At 44.7% G+C, this 27264-nt stretch overlaps 1 protein-coding gene across 5 annotated transcripts in view; it reads right to left on the reverse strand.

Moving 5' to 3' along the window:
* The window catches only part of FBXO38 (F-box protein 38), a 1054306-nt gene that overhangs the window by 962539 nt on the left and 64503 nt on the right, over positions 1-27264 (reverse strand). For all 5 annotated transcript variants that reach the window (XM_069651425.1, XM_069651428.1, XM_069651424.1 and 2 more), the window contains exon 3: positions 21406-21539. In XM_069651425.1, the coding sequence (XP_069507526.1) occupies positions 21406-21539 (134 nt within the window). The remainder of the gene's footprint in view (positions 1-21405; positions 21540-27264) is intronic.

A 27264-nucleotide genomic window follows, 5' to 3' on the forward strand; every position in this document is an offset into this window, starting at 1 on the left:
ACGAAATTATTGGTGGCCCACGTGGCATAAAGACATTATCCAATTCATCCCATCTTGTGGCGTGTGTGTTCAAAACAAGTCATCCAAGCAGAAACTGGCTGGGCTATTACAACCATTGGAAATCCCACCAGCAACCTTGCACACATTGTCCCTCGATTTTATTACTGACTTACCACCCAGTCAAGGGTTTAACACTATTCTTGTGGCCGTGGACCTATTTTCAAAAATGGCACATTTCATTCCTCTTAAAGGGCTCCCAAATGCTTCCACTCTGGCAAAGTCATTTCTTGAAGGCATCGTACGGCTCCATGGGTTTCCTTCAGTTTTGGTCTCAGACCGAGGTACTAAATTTGTATCTAACTTCTGGCGAAAATGCTGCTCTATGGCCCAGATCGACATCCGGCTATCCACCAGTCACCATCCCAAAACGGATGGTCAAACTGAGAGGACAAATCAGACGCTCAAGCAGTATCTGCGTTGCATGTCACACCAAGCTGAAGGAAGCTGGTTCGACCTATTATGGATAGCTGAATATGCTTATAATAATTCCCTACACACCAGCACTGGGCAGACACCCTTTTATACCATGTATGGCAGGCACCCACGTACTTCTGAGTTGGACGTTCCTACAACCCTGAAAATGCCAGCAGTCAAAACCTTGCACTCAACCATTTCCCAAACCTTTGAAAGGGCAGCTGAACACCTACTTCAAGCTAAGAATCGCCAAAAGAAGTTTGCTGATCAACACCGAGCAAAGGCCCCCAACTATCAAGTGGGAGACAGTCTGGCTGGCGTCTAAACACGTGTCCATTAAAGGAACCCAAACTTTCCGTCCAAGATACCTGGGTCCATTCACCGTCACCTCTGTGATAAATCCTGTGGCGGTCAGACTAGCTTTGCCGTCAAACATGCAGATTCATCCTGTGTTCCACATGTCTCTCCTTAAACCTGTTCAACCTGGGACCCGGGTAGCAACGCCACCACAGCCAGTAGTAGTCGCCGGGGAGCCAGAATTCGAAGTCAAGGACATCCTAGATTCTAAGTACGTCAGATCCAAATTAGACTACTTAGTAGACTGGAAGTGGTATGGCCCACAAGACAGGACATGGGAGCCTTGTGAGTACATCCATGCACCTCGCTTGCTTAGACGATTGCATCAAAACCATCCAACCAAACCAGGACCAGGCAGAAGAGTCACCTTGAGATGGGCCTGGAGGGGAGAGGGATGTGGGGGGTGGGGGGGTTCAGCCCAGAGACACCTGAAATACCCAGAGACTATTTAAGCCACGCCCAGGCTGAGAAACATGCTTTGCGTTTTCTGCACCTGCAGCGTGACACTCACCGTGTTCGGATCGGTTTCCAGTAGGCCTGCATCTTTCTTCTGCGCTCAGTTCCTGCAAGAACAAGAACACCGTTAGGAACAGCCTTACCTTGCGGCGCTTCTGCCAATCATTCATCACTCCTTCTGTTCTGCGGGCATCTTCGGCGGTGTCATTCCCATTCCGGCACGCCGTTTCCTAAGGAAAAGGCAAAAGAACAGAAAAAAAAGCATTAGTAAGCATTCTGCAAATCTTCACTTATTTTTAAAGAGCGTACGAGCTTCAAACGCTTACCTGAATCCCAGCCGCTCTGAGGGAACTCTGTCTCCGGAACTTCTCATCCATCTGCAAGAGGGAAAAGACACTCCAGGTTAGCGTGGAAACATCTAGAGGCGCTGCATACCACGCTTACTCACCGCATTTGTTCTTCATAACCGGCATCGACGCTGAAAACGTTGTGGCACCTAAAAGATACAGAAAAAGAACTCAGTTCAATACAAATACGAAAGGGGTGCATCGCGCTCTCACTCACCTTCAGCACTACTCATCTCAGCAGCATGCCGCCATCCCCAGACGCCGGCCATCATCTAAGGAAGGAAAGGAACGAAGTCAGAGAACTGTTCAAAAGACTCATTATACTTACCTGTCAGACTCTTGCCAGTGAAGTAATGAGCCCGCATCAATCAACGCGCCTCTGCGCTGAAAGCAAGATGGAGAGCACACTATCCAAGAAAACAAGGTGAGCTGTGGATCAAAGGGAAGGGTTAGACCCCAGGGAAGAAGGGGTTCAAGCACACAGAGACAATAGGGAGTTAAACTCTACCAATCCTGTGTTTCAGGCCCAGTCTCCAGTCGAGTAGCTTCCAGGGAAGAGTCCAAGGTCGTAAGAGGTCAGAACAGGCTGAGTAATGTCCCTGTGGATACCAGGTGAGCGTTACACCCCATTTATGAAGTTGCACGAAGACGCACCCGACACATTGAAAGATCATACCACACTCCTGGCAATGGTACACTCGAAGATAATCTTTGAGGGTTTCATTACAACACAATATGGATAACGTCGAACACAGAATCTCCCAACTCCTACAGACCATCTTGGAACTTATCATGCAGGAAAAGAGATAGATGGAAGACCTTGAGAAGAGAATCGGTAGGGGGTTATCCAACCCGGTGATCCCAAATACAGACATGGAGGGCACACAGCCTAATAAGGATGCAATGAGTCACCAACCATTGAGAGAGGAGAATATACCAATGGCAACAGAGGAGTTCACAAAAGAAGGAACCCAAAATAACCCTGACAAACCTAATGAATCAATGAGCAAGGGGGTGTAGGTGGGAAAGGACAGAAACCCAGAAATACAAGCAGAGCAAATAAGCCCCGCAAATCATGACAGTAATGCTACGAACAAGATCTCCAAACCCAAGAGGGTAAACTGCCCAACAAGAAATCAAAACAAAAAGGAAAAGTCTAATTAAAACGCACTTTACAGAGCAAGAGCCAAGTGTTGACAAAGAGCCCATAACAAAGGGAAACGGCGAACCGAAAATATGTGAAATATATACAAAAAAAAGTTACATTGTTTCAAATAAAACAACAATACCGTCGAGGGAGAAGACAGCAGGGAGGGTCGAATGGAAATTAAAAACCGACCCAGGCGCCACAGCTGATAAAACAAACAAAAAAAAAACAAACAATCAAACTCAACAAAGGATACAGAAATCAAATAAAAGCAAATAGTTTATTAAAAGCTTGACAATGCCCCAGAAAAGCAGTCAACTCACAAAGAAGTGGGAATAACATAAGTACCCCGGACAAAATAACCCTTGACCCAGACGAACCACATGTGAAAGACAACTCGGAGAAAAACTTAATGGAGATATACGCAATATCAGAAGAGGAGAGTCGTACACCAGAACGTGGCCAGGTACGTGTAGATTCCTCTGAGACTGAAAGTGAGCAATCAGAAGAGGACGACATAGGGGCAGACGATAAAAACCGATTGGAACAACGGACAAACAAAAGAGTAACTTCAAAACATAATCCAAACTGAACAAGATCTTGATGCATAAAGCAAATAGAATGGGCAAAACCAAAACAAGGGAAATTCAACAACGTGAAGGAAGAGCTGGACACAAACTCTGGAACGGGCCGAACTAAACAAAAGTTAACGCCAGCACATAATCTGGGGGCCAACCAGTTCATGGCAGTGCCGAATTTAGAGGAGTCCAATCACAGACAAGCCCAACACACAAAATCGTCAAGACAACCCCAAACCGGAAAAGGAGCTAAATAATGGACTGGAAGACCAGCCGCATTTCCCGCTCAGGCCTGCCAGTTCTATGAAGACCGGCGTAGAGATAGGCAGATTTATGACTTGAAAGAATTCTACATCTAAATGATGGGCTGATTTTAAAATCGTCCGAACGTGCCAAGATTCCATACAACTCCATATTGTATGACAAGTAGTATATTAACTCCTTTTGGTGGAGGTGCAGACTCTGAGGTCCATGGGCTTTGACTTAAATGAAAAAATAATTGAACAATGTGAAGTGGTGGAGAAAGAACTTGGACTTGGAAATCAAACAAGAAAATCCCACTTTCAGGGAGCTTATGAATCCCATAAAAAAGCGATGCATCAGCCCCATGTGCCTCAGACCTTGGACGAAGAACAGGCAGGATGGAAATGGCTGGCCAAACTGGCTGCGGAAAAAAATGAAACCAATAACATTTAAAGGAAATCGAAACAAAAGAATGGACACTTCTAACTTGGAACACCAGGGGATTTAGCCACTTACTAACAACGAATTTGCTAAGGAAGACCCAGAAGTTTTATGTCTTCAAGAAACATGGCCAAGAGAGACCCCAATGAAGGAAGGATACTGTGTCTTTGTAAATCAAGCCGTGAAACGGTTAAAAGGAAGACTGATGGCAGGGCTACTCATAGCAATCAAAGAAAACTTAAAATGGACAGTGCTGAGCGATGTGAATCCGTCACCCTATATACAGATTCTGGTGATAGTTACCTAAAGCCCAGGTGACAACTCAAGACAGGATCTTAATGCTAATAAACATATATTGGACACCAGGGAATAACACAAATAGTTCCCTACCAATGGACATCCTGAGCCTAATTGATCAACAAAGAGAAAAATGGCCGGATCCCTTAATAATAATTGTTGGAGACCTCAACTGCACTTGTCTGGATAAAAACAACAACATAATCAGGGAATCAATCCGTCATTGCCACATTTAAACAAAAACGAGGGTTAGCATGGAGAATGGCAATGCAATCACGGGACTGTATAATCCTAAATGGGATTACAAACGGGGACATTCCAGGAAAGCCGACATGGCATGGGGAAAAATCTGATGCAATACTGGATTATGTTACAGTTTCAGATAATATGTCAGGGCTCATTGATAAACTAGAAGTAACAACTACAGAATCAAGTGACCATAATCCGGTGAAGCTAACATGCATTAACCTGAACAACAAAAAGACCTGATAATCAACCCAAGAAGAAATAGGTTAGAAATTCAACGTACAAAGATCCCGGCCTTGACTAACAACTTGACGAATATGATTACAAAAATGCAACAACAAAATCCCTTGCCGACTACTGATTATTTACTGTTGCTTAACATCTTCCAGAACATCGCCAATACTGGCTCAACCAAACCAACAATCTCTCATCGACACGTATATGACAAGGCAATAGTGTTAAAGAAAATACTCTTAAGGAAAAACCTTAAACAACTAAACAAAAGTAAACTGACGTCTAGATCAGCTGAAATTCAAAAATTTAAGCAAAAATACCATAACTGGTTAAAAATACACAAGAAGACAATGCTATATCATGACTCGCAACAAATGCTATGGTCCATCTGCCAAAAAAATATGACTGGCACCTGGGCACTACTAAACAAAAAGGAAACACCACAAGATGCATTAACAGCTAATCCGATTTCGCAAAGTCAATGGTGCATGTACTATAAGCAACTGCAAGAGCCAGTTCTTGCGACATCCAATACCCAGGCCAGGAGAAGAGAAGACCAAAGCCTTTTAGACGTAGACACAGTAACATTGGAAAACATCGTTAGCAAATAAAAAAAATTGAGAGCTCCGGGTCCTGACGGGCTGACTAACATGGGTTTGAAAAGTGATCCAGAAGAATGGGCAACATTTCTACACAAATAGTTGAAGAATGTCCTAAAATCTGGTAACGTCCTGAAGTCATGAAAGGAAAGCGTAGTGGTTCTGATTTTTAAAAAAGGACTGAGAACTATCCCGGAAACTACAGGCCGATAGCCTTATTGGACGTGGCAGGAAAGATAGTTGATAGTTGATTCAATACTACAAAAAGCATAGATGAAATGGGTTGAAACATCAGGACGTAGAGACCAATGGCAGTCAGGTTTCGTAAACTGTATGGGACCTCTCTTGAACATCTTCCTATCAAATTTTCTTAAAGCTAAAGCATTGTTGGATGTTGCATTGTTGGATACATGCCTGTTCGCCATAAGTTGGTCATTTGCACTATATGACGTTTTATGAACTGAATAGCCAAAAGGTTTATTTCCTTTTGTTTTTTCTGATTGTATAAACCAAAGTGCTAATAAAAAATTTTTAAAAAATAAATAAAAAAATAAAAAGGGATGATGCGCCACTGTTCACAAGACACCTTACTGCATCTTGCTGACTGCAGTTCCATAGTGCTCTGGATGGTATGTGAGAAAATACCACCTTTGCACATGGAATAAGCACTCTCATAACTTACTGCACAAAATGTACCCCAAATGCAGTCCTCCATAGTGCACCACAAGAACATCTGGAGTATTAAAAGAGGCCATATCTCAACAAAGTGCAAGCACACCTTGCAAATTGCGGCCAGGCACTCCCTCAAATCCAGGATTGGCAGAAATGTCACTCATCTCTGCATACCTCTGCAGATCACTCACAAAGCAATCTTCCCACCATCCACACACTGAGTATCTCCATCCCTGGAACCACAGCCATCTTCACTACACACAAAAATGTAAAAAAGTATTACCCTCTCTTCCTATAAAGCACAACCTGAACAACCGATTGGCTAATCCCCACAGTCCCATTTCTCTGCCAAAGCATCCTGAGAAGACCCGGATGTGGCACGCTCTGTCCACGGACTACCAGGGTTTCTGTTGACCACGTAACACAGGACTGCCCTTCTTCCCTTTCCACTTCACTCTTTGCAGTACTTCCTCATTGGCTACTGTTAAGCAGTCACATCCAAGAACTCTACATCCAACTCTTGTCATCTCAGTTCAACACTTCAGATGTACTGTTCAACACCCAGAGTACAGGTCTCCTGTTTTTCCAAAGCACCTGCATCAGAAACTACTGTAAAAATGTGCAATATTTCCATTTGCAGATTCAACCACATCTGCATTCATCAACACAAAGTACAGGTATGCATATATTTTGTAAAGTACATTTCCAACTCATTTACAAATACAGGGTTTATAAACATGGTTCCTGCCACTTACCCTGCATAACCTACTCAATCATACTCTTGTTTCTCCCATCTCCTGATATCAAGTGGCAGTTACTTACAATGCTGTGTGCTTAGAAGGTTCTCTTTAATGACCATTTTCAAAACACAGCATGGTCAAGTGCCACATCCTGTGTGAAACTTCAATGTACTGACATGCATGTTTCCCAAATCACCCATAGTAATGGGCAAACAGTTTTTTCTTATTTCATTCACTTTTAAAACCACTTCTCCCACTAACAAAGCTGCAATAAAACTCCCACAATGCACACTCAAAACAAAAACTGGATGTATGCTACTAAAGCATGGCATGTACACAAGATTGGAAAATGCCAAAATCCAATGCGGTTAAACTATTCATTTCAGCAGCGTTTGAGGGAAAGCAAACAAATGCATGTGTACATTTAGAGCACTGCTGTGTATAATTTTTAATAAATTAATGAAACAAAATGGAAATGATTTCTCCAACACATTGCGACAACAATCACACACACAAGCATGCATGTGTAGGAATATTTATGAAATTACACACACTAACATTCTCCTTTCTAATCTGTACATACTTTTTGGCCTCTCCATTTTTCTTTGCATACTAGCACTTGCAGTGCTCCATTTGTAATACAAATAGTGCAACAACAACTCTCACACTTTCAAAACTCCAGCCCCATGGGCCATATTTAACAGCACCACTGGCCCCATTACCAACACTGCCGTGGCTCCCATGTCCCCATTCCCATACAGTGCTATGCAACTGCATAGAAATACAGACTAACATTTTCCACCACCTGAACTTCCAAGCCAACATGACCTGTAATGTTCTAGTGAGACTGAGAACCTAGCTGCCAAACAATTATTAGGAATCTGGTGGCAACCCATCTGCAACAACAGCAGTGTTACCACCATACTCGTAATCACATACAATATTACTAACTCTTCTTCCCAACAACTCATCCTACAGTGTGAAATAACTTTTTGTACTACAAATTACTTTGCCATTACCACACATGCCCACTCATTTTCTTCTTTTCCAACTGCAGTGAAGAACAGCCTTTTGAAAGACAGCAACATCTCTCCTAGAAGATAAAAACCAGAAGAAAACTACTCTTCACATCCTACAAAGTAAGTGCACCACTGTAGTAGTATTCTTTCTGTTACTCATACAGTGGAGCCTTATAGTAGCCTACACATTTCTTTCCAAACCAACAGCATTCACTTCACTCTTAGTCATTGCACCTCAGCAGGGGCACTCTTTGTATTCTCATCTGAACACCAGTATCGTAACACCCACTAGTATCATGAAAAAAGCGTAATGTCCTTACTTATTCATGCACAGTACACTATCTTATGCACTGAACCAAGCACTTTACACATCCACACACACAGCTAACTCTTACAACCTTTGCAACCAGAACTAACAGCCCACTGCACAATCACAAAGCCCTCCATTTATGCCTGCCCTGACATTCACACACTCATTCACAATGCACGCAAATACAATGAACAACTTTCAAACCCACACTTTCATTTTTTCTCCGACAGAACAGAATACCTACTAAAAAGAAATTCCATAGAAAATGAAAACATAGAGCAGATAAAACTAAAAGCATGCAAAATACTCATCCACGTATAGCAGAATTTATAGCAAATGTTCAAACAAAACAGCTAATACAGTCAGTCAACAAAGCTCAACCAGGTATCAGTAAAACAACAATGACCCATCTTCCAAAAAGTAAAAATAAATGTATTAAGAAGAATAAAACTAATAGCGCTACCACTACATCTACCAATGTTAACATAGCCACAGTTAAGCATTCCAAAAGTCACTTACAAAACATTTTCCACCGCAGAGTACTTCACAATCTTATAAAAACAGCAGAAAAGTCACGCTGAACCCTAATCCTGAAGCGCTCATTGACAGCGCAATCCTCCTCAAAAGAAAATTGTTAATATTAATTTTAAACAGAATGAAACCACTAGCAAAATTAATACATAAACTACAAAAAGTACTTCTAAACATGCGCAATGTCAACAAAGATATCTTTGCAAACATCTGTGCAGGTGACTGGATTCACACAAGCAGCACAGAACCATATTTCAATGAAGAGGCATATAAACAAGAGCAGAAAAACCCAATTGCCATACTTATCAGTGGCCGAGGGAATGAAGTGGTGGACATATTAGTGGGTTGAGGGACCTAATTTCTCAAGTCACTCAAGATCTGGACGGGAGCTTGTGGGATCAGGTATTCTCATGGATTCCAGGGGCATTGTGTTATGTCTTGGTTTGGGTTTTTGTTGTACCGATTCTTCTCATTGTGTGTGGTTGTTGTATTTCCTGCATCCTAAATTTGATAGGTATGTTTCGTCGGTGTCAGAGATTGGCTTTTCAACCATTGGGATATGGAAAGTGATTGTGCAAAGGGTGGAGTGTAATGCATGTGCAAAAATGAGCTAAAAAACATGGCGCCGGTGTGCGGCCATTGTGGACATTCACTTCCAAAACCGCAATGAAGTCTACGTTTCTTTGACCTCAGTTAGCAGACATGAGTTCTACTACAGCTGCTATATGTATATTTGGAAACAGATAAGCTCATTATGGAGGATAGCTGGCGAATTGTTCAAACAAGTACACGCCAAGAAGTGAGTCAGAGCTGTGCAGGTGCAATGATAAGGGTTGCTGGGAACGAGCGTGCAGGAGACAAACTGGATTTTTCTGCTCTGTGCTCCCCATGCTTGCGGTCTGTCCTTCGGCTGGGGACGGTTGGCAACCTGAGGTGGACAGGGATTTGTTGCCCTTAAGAGAAGAGCTATCCGGGTAAAAGACAGAATTGGAATCCCGGGTGATAAAGTCTCGCTGAGAGGGAGGACGTTCCACTCCAGACCCCGTTAGCAAGTGTGATCTCTCTTCCCACCTGTCTTGGGACTGGGTAGTGCTGTAGAGGCCAATATTAAGTTTTCTCCTTCGACTGCACTAACAGTGATGCAACTTGTCTATTTTTCATTTGTGTATATGTCCATGTATAACCAAATCTATTCATTTTCAGAGTAGTGTGTATACTTATATCTTATATGAATAAAGGGCCTATAAAGAGCAGATTATATTCTAAATGTTGGCCTAAGTGTGTGTGATTTCCTCCCTGAGTGCAAGAACTTTTGGTCAGTGTAAGAAGGTGAGTGGTTCAGAGTCCATTACACGTGACAGAAAAGCAAAACACTCCTAGAATCCCTCTTCTGCCGCTGAGAGAACTCATGTACTAGAATGGGAAGGGCTGGATACTAAAGAGTCTGCATTGAAAAGTAAAACGAGCGTTGAAAAGTTTAAATGAGCTAGTTGGTAACTTTAAACTCTCAGAGCGAATAGTTACACAAAGTTATTACTTGCCTTAGAGAAGTTTTGCCATTCTATATAGGATTTCCTTACCTTGAATAAGCTGTGTGCCTTCTTAGGTAAGTATACTCAAAGTCTTACTTTCCTTAGAAACTGTTTTGCCATTCTAATAGAAAGTAGGTAAAGGGTTAACTTACTCACCTGTCACTTGGGTTCCCCCTCTTCCCAAAAGTTATGTTGTAATTTTCACGTTATTATTTGCATTAGGATAATTGTACGAGTGTCCCCAATTGGGTTTTTCTTCCCCTCACTTGCCGTTAGCCTGTCCAGAATAAGTCTGCCTAGGTCACACTTACCTTTTAAATTGCTGGTAGCTCCTTACAAAAGTAGATAGGTTTTACTTAACTTGAGTAGAACGGTTATCCTAAAATGAGTTAGTTATTGCTTCCCTTAGTCTGTGAACTGAAAAGCAACTGTGATTGAATATTACACCCCAACGTCCACCTCACCTAGAATAACTGTTATCCTGATTTTACTAGTCGTGGAATAAGTGTTCCAATATTCTGAAAAGTATATTGTCCAGTTGACTTATACTGGGACGCTCAGCAAGAAATCACATAGTAACGGACAGGGTCTATTACCCTTGAATAACTGTAAAGTAATCTGAAAATAACTTCTGGTTTTACTCCCATTGATTGTGCTAGAGAAGGTCTGACCTACCTAGAAATACTGTTAGTTTTTATAAATAAGGTCTAGGCTTTGGTCTGTGTACTTTAAAGCATAGTGTTGTGTTTTTACAAATGTGGTTATATATAATGTGATAGTATTTATGTCCCCCAAGATTTATCTGGGACTACTTGTATTTAAATAACCTATTTAGTTTTACAATACATAGGGTTTCTGTGTTTCTTTGGACCATTTGCATTACAATTTCTTTGTACTGATTCTACAGCCCTCTCTCTCTCCTAAGATGAGCCTGGCTGCTCTGTCTACGCTACCCTGCACTCAGGTGGTAAAGCCTTATACTAAGAGCAGAGTCTTGTACTGCCTCAGTTGAATGGTTTTACTAAGCCCTTAGTTGGACTTCAGAAAAACCTAACAAAGAGGACTTTGCGCCCAATGCAAACCCCATGGGGAGGGAAGCAGGTCAAGAGATGTAAAGGATCTCAGGCCCCAAAACCCAAGAAAACTAGGAATGATCCTAGGCAACAGTAAATCACTGGGGAGAACAAGGCTCGCAATTTTTGTCACCGTCCAGGATCATCTAGTCGCAGGTAGCCATCTTTAGAATCCTCTGGAGACCTGAGATTGTAGAGAAAACACACAGACTCGGTTCCACAGTGATTAAGGGACCGTCACAGAGAGCTTCACGGATGCACTTCTTGCACTGACAGGGTCAGGAGGCACTCGGCAACCGAGTGGTTGAACTCTGGTCCTCCTCCATGCAGGTCTCCTGGTGGATGGCAGCACAGCAGGTTTTCAAAGTCTCAGCAGAGCCCTGAAGATGTCCACGAGGAGTTCCAGCGAACTGGCCAGCCCGAAGTACTTGCAACGGCAGGGGTATAGTTTTGGGCCTTGCAGAGCCACTGCAGCGGTGCATGCTCCAGCAATGGAAAACAGATGATAAACCTCAAACCATGAGCAGGGCAGATGACTGGTTGGTACCACCACACTTGGGGAGGAAGGCACCTCCTTGTGGTCTTCCCTGTCAAGAATGTCTTGGCGGGTGAAATGGTGGTTCTTACTGGGCCAGAAATCATCTCTGCAGCACTCACCCAGTGTCTCTCATCTGTCTTCTTTGGGATCTCTTCAGTTCCAGGGGTCGGGCTTGGTTCCTGGGTTCAGCTTGTCTCCTTATATCCAGAAAAGGTTCTGGGGGCAACACCAACCCTCCAATAAGAACACTTTGGAACATTCAAACCTGGAGGTGGCTGTGCAATTGGGGACGGCCAGAATCTTAAAGTAACTTCCAAGTCCCAGGGGAAATACAGATTGGGGAGCAGACAGCCCCTTTCCCACTTCTTGCCAGCTCATACATGCTAAGGAGAGCAGTTGCTGGCTTTCTGCAAGAAGCCCACCAAAAAGCATGAAGGAAGAGAGCCCTCCCCCATCTGGAAAGGAATAGGGATGGCTAACAAAGAACAGGACACTTTGAACAGGGCTTAAACGAGTAAAGGTGCCAAATTGAGTATATGGCTCCCTTTATGAATTATAGTGCTGCAGCAACAGCCTTGGGTGATGCACACAAAAAATAAAATAGAAAGTATTGACTGCGACCAGCCTGCTCAGAAGACACCTGAAAGGTAGGAAAACTGCTACTTAGAAAGAAGCTAAGAGGAGACAGGGTCCTCACAGCAATCCAGTGCAGATGGCGTTCGCTGCAATTATCAAAAGGCAACAGTCACAAAAAGGAATGGACTAATCCTGCACTGGGGAGTTTAGTGACTCACCAGTGAACACAAAATTATATTGCATCAAGGACCGGGGGGAGGGGGCCTGGTAGCACACCACATAAGGTGGCGGGTGCCACCATAGGAAAGCATGAGCTACAGACTAATGGGTGAGGTCTTCCCTCCAATGGATACTTATAAGAAGGGCTCCAGTGGTCGCAAAACCAAAGAGCATGCAGGAGGTGGGTAAGATAAAAAGGTCTTACTCACCTCTGGAGTCAGAAAAAATCTCAGCGAGACCAGCAGTAGTGCTGGGAGGCTCAGGACAGAGGCTAAGATTTACAAAAACAAAATCTACCTAACAGAATGGGGGCAAGCAAGTGGTGTGGATGGGAGCAGGACGGCAGTGTTGGGGCGAGTGTGGGAGCAGATGAGTGGTGTAGGTGGGCAGATGTGCCTGGTATGGTTGGGCGAGTGGTGTGTGGAGGAACGGGCGAGTGGTGTGTGGTGGGGCCAGGCATAGTGCAGTGGATGATGAGTGGTGGCAGATGAGGGGTGTTGACGTGGTACCTGCAACGACTTTCTGCTGAATATGTATAACAAGACCCGATACAGAAACTGCACCACTTTTGGCACCTGGATATAAGATTTGATTCTGCTAGCTTCCTTGACTTCTTGTGTTACCTCCATGTGTATTTTATTTATTTATTTCATTTATATAGCGCACAAACAACCAGGGGCATAGAGGCGCTGTTACAGGTACAGATATAAATCATGATTTTGTAAAACAATACCAAGGGTAACTTGGGTACATATTAACCAAGTGACATTATCATACAGTGAAGTAGTGTAACAGGATTAGTTTTTATGGCAGGTAAGAGTAGGGGACAAGGGGAGTTAGGGGTTAAGAGAAGAGCTGAATTTTGAGTGGTTTGCAGAAGCCACAGTAGGATTTTTTCTGCCTCCATAGCTTTACTTTGGGAACAACGAGTCAATCAGTGTAGGGGGTCATGGTGGGTCTTAAGAAGTGAGTTTTGTAAATTCTTTGAGAGAGGTATAGGGGGTTGAGTTGGAGAGCCACTTCTGGGCAACAGTTAGCTGATTTATTAGGTCTAGAAAGGCAGATTCAGTGTTGTGCCCGCGGCTGAAACCAGACTGCTGCATCCCTAGGATTTTGTTCCTCAAGGGGCTGCTGAACTTGCAGGTAAGCTGCCGGATCCAGTAAAGTATGAACGCGGCAGTGGTCTGTAGTTGGAAGGAATAGCTGGGTCTAAGGATGTTTTTTTTTTTTTTATTTAAAGGAGTGGGGGACCCATGCTTCTTTGAGGCTGGCTAGAACACTGCTTTTTGCAAAGGAGGCGTTTTTAAAAGGACTTGATGAAGGGGGCTAGTAGGCCAACACAGTCTGATGAGGGATGCTGGGCATATACTGCCTTTGCATTTTGACTTTTAAATAAACTTTACGACTTCTGTTTCTGATAGGTCTCTGAAGAAGAACCGAGGGGTGAAGAGATTGGGGGGGGCAGGGAGGAGTGCAAAGCTGGTGCTTGTGGCTTTGTGGTCTTTGTGGAATATTGCTTGTTGTAAGAGGTTTTTCATGTTCAGGATGTCAATGTTACCTGATAACGCTGTTTGGATGTCTGAGCACCACGTTTCGTCTTTAGTGAGGATAGAGGGGGTTAAGGCTAGAGATTCCAGTTCCCTAAAGGTGGTAAAAATCTCTTTAGTCTGAATTGGCATTGCTAATTCTGGTATCGAAGGAATTACATTTGCAGCAATTATGGTGGATTTATAAAGTTTGGAGATTTTGGTGAAGTCTCCTTTCAAGGTGTCAATGGGATTCTTTAGCAGTAGTTTTAGACGGTCAGGGGTCTGTGTTGCCATCGATGGAGATGTTAATCCATCTGAGTGGAAGGGAGTCTCTAGCTAACAGGGCGACGCCGCCTCCCCTGGGGGTGGTCCTGTCGTTCTGGAAGTGGTGTATCCAGTGGGGATGGCTAATGATAGGGCAGTGCCAGAGGCTTCATAAAGCCTGGTCTCAGAAATGGCCAGTGCGTCAAGGTTGTGCTTGGTGATATCATTGAGGTCTAGTTCATGGGCCGGTAGGGAGAGAGCATTGATGAGGGCACAACTCAGGAGGGGCTGAATGACAGTAGTCAAGGTGAATGAGTCTATGGGTGTGCAGGAGGGAGGAGGCCGGTATCTAGGCGAGGGGCGATTGGGATGGCTACTGACTGGTGCGGCCACCCCCTTTCCCTAGTTGAGATAATCATTGGAGTCTGCAGGAGTTTGGGGGTTATTTAGTGGGGAGGTGATTGGATGTTTTTGCATTCTGTGCATGGGCTTAGGGTTGTCCTTCTGATTGCCTTTGGTAGTGAGGGAGTGGGAGGCGTACTATAGTTGTGACTTGCCATGAGGCTGGGGTCATAGCTGCCTGACGAGCATGAAATAGTCAAAGTGATTCCAACAATACAGTTATGGGCACAAGTGATAGTGTTAATGAAGGGCATCTGTGCACTTGCCTTGGTGTTCATGGAGGCTGTAGGTGGGCTGGAGATCTCGACTTGAGTCCTGGATTTGGTAACATTAGTGCGCAACCTGAGGCATAACTGAGGTTTAGTGCAGAACTAACTTTAGTATTAACCTATAGTGTTTAGTCAGCCATCAGGGCGTCACTACACCACCACAAGCGCCAATACGTCATTTATATTCACAACTGTGTCATCCTGTGTGTCGATTGTCATCATTTCTATTGGATCAATTAATTGATATTTTAAGTGTTTTGGCATAAACGCTAAACGACTGCCAGATTGTTAAGTAAAGTAAGATCAATGTTACATGAACATTTTGAGTGTTGAACGGCAATGTGCATGCTGCTGTTGCAGTAATGCAGTACATGTTTCAGAGTGTAGCGCTTGACTCATAATACAGGCAAGAATCCTTAGTCTAATTTCAAGGTTGCTTCAATGGGGCTTGACCCTTACAGTAGGATATTTGGTTTTCTGTGCGATGGCCTGATATGTGCCATGGACCGTGTGGCCGATGATGACTTTGCCGTGGTTCCTGAAAGCACATGAAGCAGAGTAAGTAATCGGTTGTCAAGGATAGAGCTCATACACACCACTGTCATGAAAATGATATGCTGTTTGCATGAATTTTATCTCAGGACCGGATGCTCACATTATGCTTCTCTTTCTTTATTAGAACATGTAAAGAAAGCTCAGCAGCAAGATATTTTTGTGCACCTGTCAAGCTAAACATATGTATATTGAAGGTGCCACAAAAATATAACAAAACACAATAAAAATGCATCAAAAGTCTCTAATGACGGCAAAAAACTTCATTTCCTATGAGGCTTCCCAAGATCCTCCCAAGGTCACCAACATGCAATACCAGTCCTCCAATGGGCATGTAGATATTCCCATAAACAGTCCTGAACATGATGCAACTTCCTCTTTCTTTGCTGCTCATAGCAAGAGATAAGTACATTTCATGTTCAGCACTGTTTATGTAGCGTTTCTCCCTTCTGCCACCCGACATACCAGGACACACATCTGCTAACTGTAGATATGTACATATTCCTGCTTTCCTTCTTTATTACTGTGTATATGCCATGTATATGCCATGCTTATATTTTGTCTGTAACAAAGTTTCGCAAATTCATGTATCTGCTGCGCCTTGTTACCCTAGGGTATTCTGGCGCATTACAAATAATAAACTAAACTAATAATTTAACATAACATTTTATTATATATACTAATATCATTCATTGCTATTATGCCGGATTGAAGGTTTTTGTGTGATATGGCCATTGTGTGCCTTTCAGCGCTCCGTAATTTGCTTCCCTGTTCCTTTCCCATAGCCCCCACCCCCGCCAGCTGTTTTCCTGCTGGCATGGGAGACCGTCTCGTTACACAAACTTTTCGTTCGCGGCTTCTTGAGCAGCGAGTCGCAGTCCACTGAAGCGGATCCCGCTGTGTGCCCTGCGCGCGCTTCCCGGGCCCAGTAGAGTTTTCAGAGGCCTCGGCGAAGCCAGCACAGACTTTGTTTACTCGCGGATGCACCCGTGAGCCACCAGGGGGAGCTCTTGCTCTCCCTGGTCCTTTTCTCTGTATTCCGGCACTCGCGTGAGCAATTCCGTTGGAAAACAAAGCCTTTTGTTTGCCTCATATTGATCTCCTAATTGACAGGAGAAGCATAAAAATATATATATTTTTTTTAAAACGTATTTTGCTGTGCGGATCACCTGATTTAACAGCACAAAAAAATAAAAAATAGATAAATAAGAATTAGAATTAAGAAAGCATCAGTTAAATCTGCATATTCAGCTTGTCTGGGATAATTTAACACTACTACTACTGGGCTAAAGAGAAGGCATTCAGGAAGCCCAGAAAACTAAAAAAATAAAAAAAGGTAAAGGTGCTCTATACTAATCATGGCAGCGCAGTACTCCCCGCAATCACAACAGGCTTGGTCAGAGTGTGACAAAGATGCATGCTATATTGATGAAGCCTTCAGAGGGTACTGGGATCCACGGTTGAGAACAGCATTAAAAAAGCCTGTAACAGGTATGCTCCTGCCAATACAGCAGCGCCTGGAAACTATGGAGGAGCGCATGCAAGAAACATCTCAGACAGGGAGAAAAAAGACCCAGCAGAGGGAGCACCTTACTCAAGGGGGATGTGGGCCTCCGACTCCCCCAACCCCGAGCCAACCAGTACCTGCCACGGTTGCCGTATCGGACACCTTCTCCAGGCTGAAAAAAGCCTTTATGAATAGGAAGGTAACCCCTTCCCATGATGATGGACCCTCCTACCCTGAGGAGGACAACAGGGGTACTAGACCCTCAAGCCCAGAGGGAGATGGACAGAGCATGGAAGACAATCATATTGCGAGCGTGTACGACGATCACTCGCACACTTACTCAGATGAAGATATTCAGATCTTGGGTTCAAAACCCTCAAGCTTGGTGATTGCGGCAGCCCCCAAACCCAAGAAGCCTACCGGGGGAACAGCCTACTGCAAAGGGGATGTTCGCTCACGAAGCAAGTCACTCGATAAAGAGGTTTGAGCCAGACTCCGGGGCAGATGCCCACATCCAGAAATTCCAGACAAAGTGACTAACACCGGAAGTTGGCTCCAAAATGATTACATTTTTGGCCAAAAATGTGAAAGACCTTAGGAAAGGCATCGCCCGGGCCTGGTAGTACTGTCAGGACAAACTTCGAGATCTCACTGGTCCTCTTGCAAAAATCCTGGACTCGGCGGAAGCAGCTACCAGCACAGCAGACCCTATTGATCCGGTGATTCTACTGAACGTCGATGGGGCATCCTCTTTAAAATAGATGCCAAGTTGAGTGAATTGGCGAACACAGAGTCAGGTGCTGCTGCTCAGGGCTTACTGTTTGGAGATCTTTTCATGAAGGAGATGTCGAAATGTGTCAGTACCTTTACCGCATTGGACATCAAGAGAGTCTTTGCTTTAAACATTTTCTCCAGGGCCGGACGAGGTCGAGGTCGCTCCTCCGGCCGTTATTCCTTTGATAGAAGACTTCAATACCACAGGGAACACAATGAATGGCAAGAGCGCACTGATACCTTCTTTCCTTCAAGAGGACGTGGCAGAGGGCGTTCCTGGAGGAGAGCCGCTAAGAACACAGCCCAGCAACAGCCTTCAGGTCAGTCGACTCATAGCAGCGGCAGCGCCGCAGACACCTATAGGGCGAGGCTAGCTCTTTTTACAAGTGCTTGGGATACCTTATCGGGGGACGCCTGGGTCGGGAACACAGCACATGGTCTGCGCCTAGAGTTTTTCGTGCAGCCCTTTCAAGCCTGTCGGCCCACCCCCATAGTAATGTCCGAAATAGATCGGAGGGCATTAGACAGCGAAATACACAGCTTATATCAAAAACAAGCGATTCGCCCCTGCTCGAGTCAAGGCGGTTTCTTCAGCCCAATTTTTCTTGCGCGCAGAAAGGAGAAGGTGCGGCCTGTAATACATCTAGGAGAGCTCAACGATTTTATAATCTACCGTCATTTCAAGATGGAAGGGATCCACATGCTCCGGGACATCTTGAAACCAAACGATTGGCTCATGCACCTAGACCTGAAGAATGCACATCTCGCAGTGCCCGTTCATCAGGCACACGTGAGTTCTTTGAGGTTCTCTTGGGGGAACCGAGACTGGGAATTTACGAGTCTACCCTTCAGGCTCTCTTCAGTGCCCTGGACGTTTACCAAGATGCCGAGGCCAGTAGTAGATCATCTAAGAGAACAGGGCGTCCGGCTGATAATCTATGTGGACAACATTTTCATGGCTCAATCTCAAGAGCTAGTACAAGAACAAACCAAGCTGGCCATAAATTTACTGCACAGTAACGGCTTTCTCATCAATTGGGAGAAATAGATTATTTGTCCTTCCAGGAATCTGGAATTTCTGGGGTTTGTAGTGGACACCCAAAATTCACAGCTTCGTCTCCCAGCTGCCAAAATACACTCCACCAAGCGGGAGATTCGCAGGCTCCTGCAGAGGGACCAAATTTCTCTTCGGGAACTAGCGAGAGTGATAGGCCTTCTATCCTCTTCTATCCAAGCAATATTTCCCGGTCCCCTTCATTACTGAGAACTGCAAAGACTGAAAGGTCAACACTTAAGGCGCAGCCTCTCTTACTCCCAACGCCCAATACTGTCCCCTCAGGCAAGAACAGAGCTCAATTGGTGGCTCACGCACATGGAAGCCAGGAATAGCAGGGCCATCTTCGGTTCCCCCCTGATATCATCATCGAATCAGATGCCAGTCGCTCCGTTTGGGGCGTGAGATGTGGCTCGGTAGCCACGGGAGGGACTAGGTCTCCTCAGGAACTGGAGATGCATATAAATTGCCTGGAGCTCCTTGCAGGCTCATTCACAGTTTGCTCCTTTGCCAGAGACAGAGCGAATTGCTGCATCTTGCTGAAAATGGACAACATATCCGCAGTAAGATACATCAATCATCTGGGTGGTACCAAATCACGTCCACTAGTGGAGCTAGCCAAAGACTTTTGGCATTTCTGCTTGGAACACCGGATCTCCGTCATGGCGGAATATCTTCTGGTTCTCAGGAACGTGATAGCGGACTGGCACTCCCGTCATTACGCAGATTCCAGCGACTGGCGACCCAGACATTTTTCTCCGCCTTCAACAGATCTGGGGTCCAATGTCAAAGGATCTCTTTGCCGCCCGTCTCAACACTCATCTTCCAGTGTTCTACAGCTGGAGACCCGATACAACAGTCTCTGCGACAGATGCATTGCTGCAGCCTTGGACAGAGGGAATTCACTACGCGTTTCCCCCTTTTTTCATGGTAGCGAGGACCCTGGAGAAGGCCCGTCAGGAGCAATCGGAGCTAGTCCTCATAGCCCCAGTCTGGACCTCTCAGACCTGGTATCCAGTTCTTCTGGAACTTTCTATGGATTTTCCAATCCTTCTACCCCGCTTTCCAGATCTTCTATTAAACCCTTTGGGGCAACGTCACCCCAAGCTCCTCACCGGGTCCCTGTCTCTGAAGGCTTGGAGGATTTCAGGGCGAGATGGAGGACTCTGGGCATGTCTCTCAAGGCAGTCAATCTCATTGAGGAGAGCTGGTGCCCCCGCTACCCTCAAAAGGTACTCCAATTCCTGGGGCGCCTGAAGGGTCTGGTGTCAGGACTGGGGTTTTCACCCAGTTTCTGCACCTATAGAGGAAATTCTCAATTTCCTAGCCTCCTTGGTTGAAAGAGGACTTGCGTACAGGACAGTGAAGGCCTATCGCTCGGCGATTTCTGCAGGCCACGACCTCGTGCAAGGGGCCCCAGCTGGGGAGCATCACCTTGTTTGCAGATTACTTAAGGGTGTTCGGCTTACAGTGCCGCCTCCGCCCCGTTATGACAAGCTTTGGGACGTTAATAAAGTAGCCCCTTTGTACAAATACTTCTATTGAAATAAAGAAACAAAGAAAGGAATAACTAATGAAGCAACAGAATACTAAAAATGTAAGGTCCTCCTAGCAACATCATGGAGAGATAACTTATGTTCGGTACATTCTGCCAAGCAATTCACTGATCTGACTAGAACTCTTTGTATAGGCCAGCCCATTTCCCTTTTAATGGGAATATTGTCCATTAGAAGGCCAGTTTTAAACATTTGCCTTCAAAAACTGGAAAGAATCCTCTTCTGCTTCAATACTGGGAGATCATTGCAATAGGCATTCCTTCACAAAGCGTATTAATGCGCCTACTGCTGTTTGTGAGTACCCCGAGACACGATCTCCGAGGGGCAGTTTGAATCTTCTATGCTTTGGAGATCAGTAAAAGGACTGGTGTACAACCATATATCAGAGTTCAGAGACAGGAAAAGTAACCATACAAGATGATAAAGAAAAGGGTTTTGGGTAGTTCGAGTAGCAAGCATTTAACACAACACTCAATGTAATGCTACTGTGCAGGGCCAAATGTTGGGGAAAATAATCAAGTGATGCATACTTGGAATAGGCAGGTACAGCTTTGGGATACATTCATGGGCATATGCTGCCACTAACTGACAAAAACATATGCTTAAGTTTCACCTGCAGAGAAATTCAGCAGCCACGTGGCCGCTCAATCATTTCTAAGAGGACCATTTTATTACAGGACAGCACTCTTTTTTAACTCTTCCATGGTGCCCCACCAAACATAAAAGAACGCCAACCTGGAAATAAAGTGAAAGTGTGGGTCCTATAAAGGTCAAGGATAGTCCACAGTAACATGGGCTGCTGTCAGAATATGTGTTCTTACACACCCAAAGAAATCCCTGAGAGCCTACACACCTCGTGTCTTCCTTACCTGTGGGCATGTACTCCCACCAGCGACCAGCACAAAGATCCACAACCTTCACTACCCTCAAATAGAGAGTGACTGCTTCCTTCAGTTTACGCGAAAGGCACTCCATGCACATGATGTCCTGCAGAGGCAGGTACCTGTAGGTAAAGGGAAAAACATGCTTAGACTGCCATTTCATCAGCACACAAACAACCATACAATATACATTTCCAGGGAATTCGAGGACATGAGTAGTGCCCTGGAGGGTTTTGTGTACGCTTTGTACTTTCGCTGGCAACCAGTAAAGCACACTTATAAAGTATAGATTATTCTAAAGGTAAATATTCTTCTGAAGAGCTTGCTTTAGGACTAGCAATCTTTGGATGTTTAAGATATGTGGGTAACATCACGACCCATGCACACAATCATACAATGCACAGGGGCATACTTTGAAGGAGTGTGCTTTCATAACAAATCTACACACGAAAACAGAATTTTATAGTTTGTAAAAATCAAACCACAGTAACAGTCAGCTCCTGACTACTTGGGAATAAGGGAACCTAGTATTCAATGCTGCTTTCCTTCTGAATCAGCATTTCAACAGAAACAATACCATCAACCTTAGTGCCCAACAGTAAAGCATGAAGCACTGTTCGTGATGAGCAACACTGTACACCTCAGTTTTTAAAACAGATTAGCTTAACCTGTCAATATCGGATTCGCCCCAAGATTTCATGGGCTCAGATTGTCAAGTACACTTTAAAAAGTCTCCTTGGGAGAACAAACGAATGGTTAGAAGGAAGAGCAGAACTCGCCAAACTCACCTGTCACACCACACATGGAAGGTGGTCTGCAGGTCAATAGGAGCTTTGTAGTTCCAGAAGAACGAGAAGGCATTGGCAGATGGCTACTGTTAGGAAATATTTCTCTTTGCAGCAAGTTTCCTTCCATTTCTATGGATCCCCAAACGTTTTTCTTTTATTTTCTGTATCTGACCTGCTCTTTTTGCAGTGCCGTGAAGCCTTAAGCTTAACTACACTGGCTTTTGCTCATTTGTCATGGGGAAACTGACATGTCCTTCAGGCTATCAGTACTGGGATTGTTTCCCTTAGTCCTGTCACTTTGTTACTACTTCTAGTAACTTGTTATCAATTTGGCAAATTTTTCATCATTGTACAATGCATCTTACAATGCAGTAATAAAAAATAAAACGAAAAAAGTAATGGTGTACATGTTTAGTTTTGCCCTAGACTAACATTCAGAGGATTTTTGGTAACTATAAATGTGCTAAACTGTGGCTAGTATCCAAACATGGCTGTGCCACATGGTTTTTCGCTTGTCCTTGGGCAATCTTTTCTTTAACCCTTCTTCCTGACCTGTGCCAGTGCTCAGGAAAGCAGAGGCTTTTGGTGGGCTACTGGAGGGCCATGGGTGTTTGCTGCCAGGAACTGTTTTGGGACTGTCTGGTCCCTGTTAGGGAGAATTCTCATACATGTGCTAATTCCCTTCACCTTAGAGACCCCCAGCAACTTTGCTGGATTTTGAGGACTTGATATTTTTACCTGGAGAGAGTGTGACCCATATTTACCCACTCATGTATTTTGACTTGTGTTTTACTCTCGTGTTCTGTGATTATGGAGTTTCAGATAACTCCATAGGCATCATTTTCATTTGGGTCACACAGCACACTCAGTGCAGTGACACAGGAAAGCCTTTTAGGCTATCCCAAGGTGTAATACCTTCTCTGGGATAAAGTACTGTTTCACAGAGAAAGTAAAGTGAAATTGACTACTAGTCTTTTCAAATTCCTAGACCCAACACACCCTATCTTACAATAGAGTGCTGGAGGGGTTACCTAGTATCCCCATGTCTAGAAACTAAAGTAGCACTCAAATGCTACCCTTTCCTCTTGAAGTGGCAGTGGTTTTACAACAAACTACCATGATCTTTCCCGATCGCGAACACCGGTAGCATTAAATTGCGGAGCCATGTTTTTCAAGATGGCGTCTGAGCCTCCTTTGTTTAAACGGGTCCCGTTCTTTTTTCGCCATTTCTTTTTGGAAAGGTCCTTCTAGAGTTTGTCTCTGCGCACCAATCAAGGTTTGGTCCCTTTGTTCCTAAGCTTTTGGCAGGCTTCAGGACTGGCGCCAGAGTGTCTGGGGTGGGCAGGAAGTGAGGCAGGTGCCCGAAACCTCCTGTGCTTAGTCTCCTAGGAGACCCAAATGCACTCTGGCGTGATTGGCTGGCTGGCTGACTGTCCGGCAAGGACAGCCACCCTGCTGGTTGAGTGGCAGCTAGGCAGGAATTAATGGGAGAAAACTAAATAAAAGGCAAGTCTCTTGGCTTGGAAGGCAGAGTAGACCACTGGAACGAGAGACGAGCTTGAAGAGGACGGCTGCTTCAACTCGTGGACCGTTGGTTTGCCCTTTGCCAGCTTTTTGACCAGTCCCAGTGCAGGAGTCCCCCGACATCCTCCCTCTTGTCCCCACGACTGAGGCTCAGGAACAGCGAGATCGGCAGGAACAGACATCTTCAGCTGCATCATCTTCTTCATTGTAAGGTACTGCGAAAACCTGATCTGGAGAACTTACCTTGCACTGCGAAAGTGCTTGAAACTTTGGCAACTTGCAGGCCTAATCAGCTCGTGACCCAGCATATATGATTCTTTCTTTTATGAACTATTTCTGAGAACCGTGGCAAAGACTTTTCCGTTTAACTACCAGAACCGTTTTATCCAATACAAGACTCTAGCCCATTGACTTTGGCCCATCTATTACATTGAATTGACTCCTCTGGTGAACTCAAACTATTTGCACTGTTTAAGAATACTTGTAACCTTTTTATTAACCTATGCCTTTTTGCTCCTACTTCGAATACTCTGAAAGCCATTTTGCTCCTCCAAAGTAGTTTTAAATGCCTCAGAGCCTGATAGTGTAAAGTATCGAAATATATTTGTGTATGGTATATTGCCTCCTTCTAGTGACGGTTTTATAACGGACTGTGAAATAAATTAATAAGTGTTTTACTAAGAAACCTTGAGTGTAAGAGTTTATTTGAATATCTGTGATTATATACCTCTGTGTAACATCATTACAGCTCACATTCCCCTCTTGAGATAAGCCTGGCTGCTCAGCAACGCTACCAAAACTGTGCAGTACAGACTTATACCAAAGGTTGGTTTTGCTTGTACCTGTTATCCTAGTTGTGTGTAGTGGTCCCCAAAGGAACTGCATACAAACTTTACCTAACAGTCCCAATCCACAAACTGATTTCAGTGTGTCTGAGTGGTATGCATGAGTTTTGCCATCAGTGGTCCCGATTGGATCACTACTGGGTTGTGTGTGTGCCAGATCTGTCATTGGCTAGTGGGAGTTTCAGCTCTTACCTGGCTAAGAAGAGGACCCCTGCATCCACTCTACAGAGATCCTGGAAGATGCCGAAGGAGCCAAAATTCCTGTACAGCTACAAAACCTGCAAGGAGACCAGAGACCCGTTGGAAGAAGGCCTGGCCACCAACTTCTGCTACTTTCTTGGTAGAGCCCTGTCTTGTGGAAGATCTCCAGCGGTCCTGCCAAGGAGCTGCGACCCTTGGAGTGGAGGGAACATCCATTCTCAACATCAGCTCGGAGTCCTACGAAGAAGAGCCTTCGGATGTGCCCCTGGACCGCCCAGCTCTATGAGTTTGGGCTACCGTGCTGCAGACGTTGCCGTTCTGATTTGAGCCCTGCCACTTGGGGGATCCTCAGGTTGTGCAATAAGACGCCTTGCGAAATTTCGTGGTCCTAGCATCAAGGGGACCCAAGATTGGTAGCGAATTGTGACCACGGCAAGTGAAGCTGTTTGCGTTGCCGTGCATTGGTGGCCGTGACTGCTTACCTGCGTCCATTCCTGTCCTGAGGAGGGGCCCTGCATGGAGTTCTTTTGCATTTTTCAACTGAAAGACCTTGCACCAGCATTAGTCACCGCCCAGAGAAGTGCTCAGACATGCAACCCCTATGGATCAAGGGCTGAGGCCGACAGCAGGAAAAGCGATCTCGGACCCTCTTCAGCAGACCTGCCAAGTCCTGCGCAGAATTCTGAGTACATGGGGTGAGTTGTAGCGATGCTTACCTCAACCCCTACTTCCCTCTTAAACGTTTTGATAACTTTTATAATCTTTTGTAAAAGTGTGGCGTTGGCCAAAGCACCTCGAATGTTAGGGACACCCAGAGACCCTACCTACATTTTTTCCAGATTCACAAAACTGTATTGATGAACCTTTGGGCACAAGGCCACATAGATCTTAGGGATGGACTTCTGAAGTTAGGATTGTATCTCTGTGGACCTGTAGTGCTTATAATAATCTGTACCTTCCTTTTCAGATGTTTGAGATGTATTTTGCCTTACTCCAGATCATGTACATGTATCTATTATTAGTGTGGTGTGATAGTATTACCTGTTAGTAGTCATTTTTCACTGTGTTACATGGCCATAAGTAAATAATTATTTGTATACCCGTTTGTCCAAGTGTGTTCCTTGACTGTTTCACTGTGTGTGCTCATTGTGGACATCTTACAAGCTCATCACCTATTGAGACTTAGCCTAGACCACTCGCCTTGCTACCTTGAACTGGTTTGGCTACAGCTCCCAGAGTTGTCCCAGTCACAATACTAGGTTGGCCTTCTATACATCTGTCCACCAGGCCACAATATAGAAAATCAGTCCTAACAGCTCCCCAATGAAAACAGGACAGAGAGGTAAGGTGTGGTGCAGCTAAATCTATCTAGCCATTGCAGGCAATCTGTCCCGCACTATGTAGGGGGATCAAGTAAATGGAGATGCTATTCAGGCAAAGCACAGCAACAAAGTTAGATATGAAATATGAAGAACTAGGGTGACTCCAGTTACCCTCTATGACTTGTCCCCTTCAGGATCCAGCTCAAAAATGTCAAGGACCGATGAGCAGGGAGGACACCGTCTTTTCCCTGTTCCTCAACTAGGTTGTAACTTTCTTCCACAGAGCCCTGCCTAGTCTCAGGTTTCAGTGTGTACCCCACAAGCGCAAACGTACCTTCGATTGGTCTAGGTTGAGGTGGTCCCACACCTCAAAGACAGACATTCAGATCACAAACACCAGAGCTTGGAAGGTCACTGTCTGGGACACAGCTCTGAGTTGCATTGAATGGTCTTGAGCAACAAATATCAGAGTCCAGTTTCACTCAGGAAGTCTGCTGAACTTTAAAACATCAGTCCCAGGCTGTCTGACCTCCTTAGGTTTCTCGGCACCAGTACATGAAGCACAGTCAATGAAGTTTGCAAACTACCAGAGTTTCTAGATGCATGCCCCACTGCAAAGAACAGAGTGAAGCCCACTCACCAATTCTCTGCACAAAACTACAGTTTTGCATTGCAGGGGTTCTTCTGAATGCCCTCAAACACACTGGGTGTACACAGCCTTTATGGCTACTTAGTGAATATGTCCTTTTTGTGGCTTTTTAGCCTACCTATGTGAGAACTACAATCTTTTTGCTGGATTTTGGTGTCAGACCTTGCTCCCCATTTACCAGTGTAACTTCGGTGTATATGGAAAGCCATGGTAGCTTCTTGCGCTGCCAGAGAAAAGTGCATTTTCTTACTGAATTTTCTTAACTAAGGAATAGTCCCTTCACCTGCAGTTCTTGGTATATGTTATGTTAAGTTGATTTATAACGCGCCTTGCTACCCTTTACATGGTCTCCAGGAGCTCATGAGGCTTTCACACATCCGTAATCAATTCTCACCAAGGAGGAGCCCCATCCCATGAGGCCAGGAAGGTGAGGCCCCTATCCGATTGTTCCCCTGGGGGTGGTACACAGGGGGGCATCTCATGGGGAGAGACTCACCCTCTGGGAGCAGGGATAGACA

The sequence above is a fragment of the Ambystoma mexicanum genome, chromosome 3p (genome assembly GCF_040938575.1).
Source record: "Ambystoma mexicanum isolate Mex_15411 chromosome 3p, UKY_AmexF1_1, whole genome shotgun sequence".
NCBI classification, from domain to species: domain Eukaryota; kingdom Metazoa; phylum Chordata; class Amphibia; order Caudata; family Ambystomatidae; genus Ambystoma; species Ambystoma mexicanum.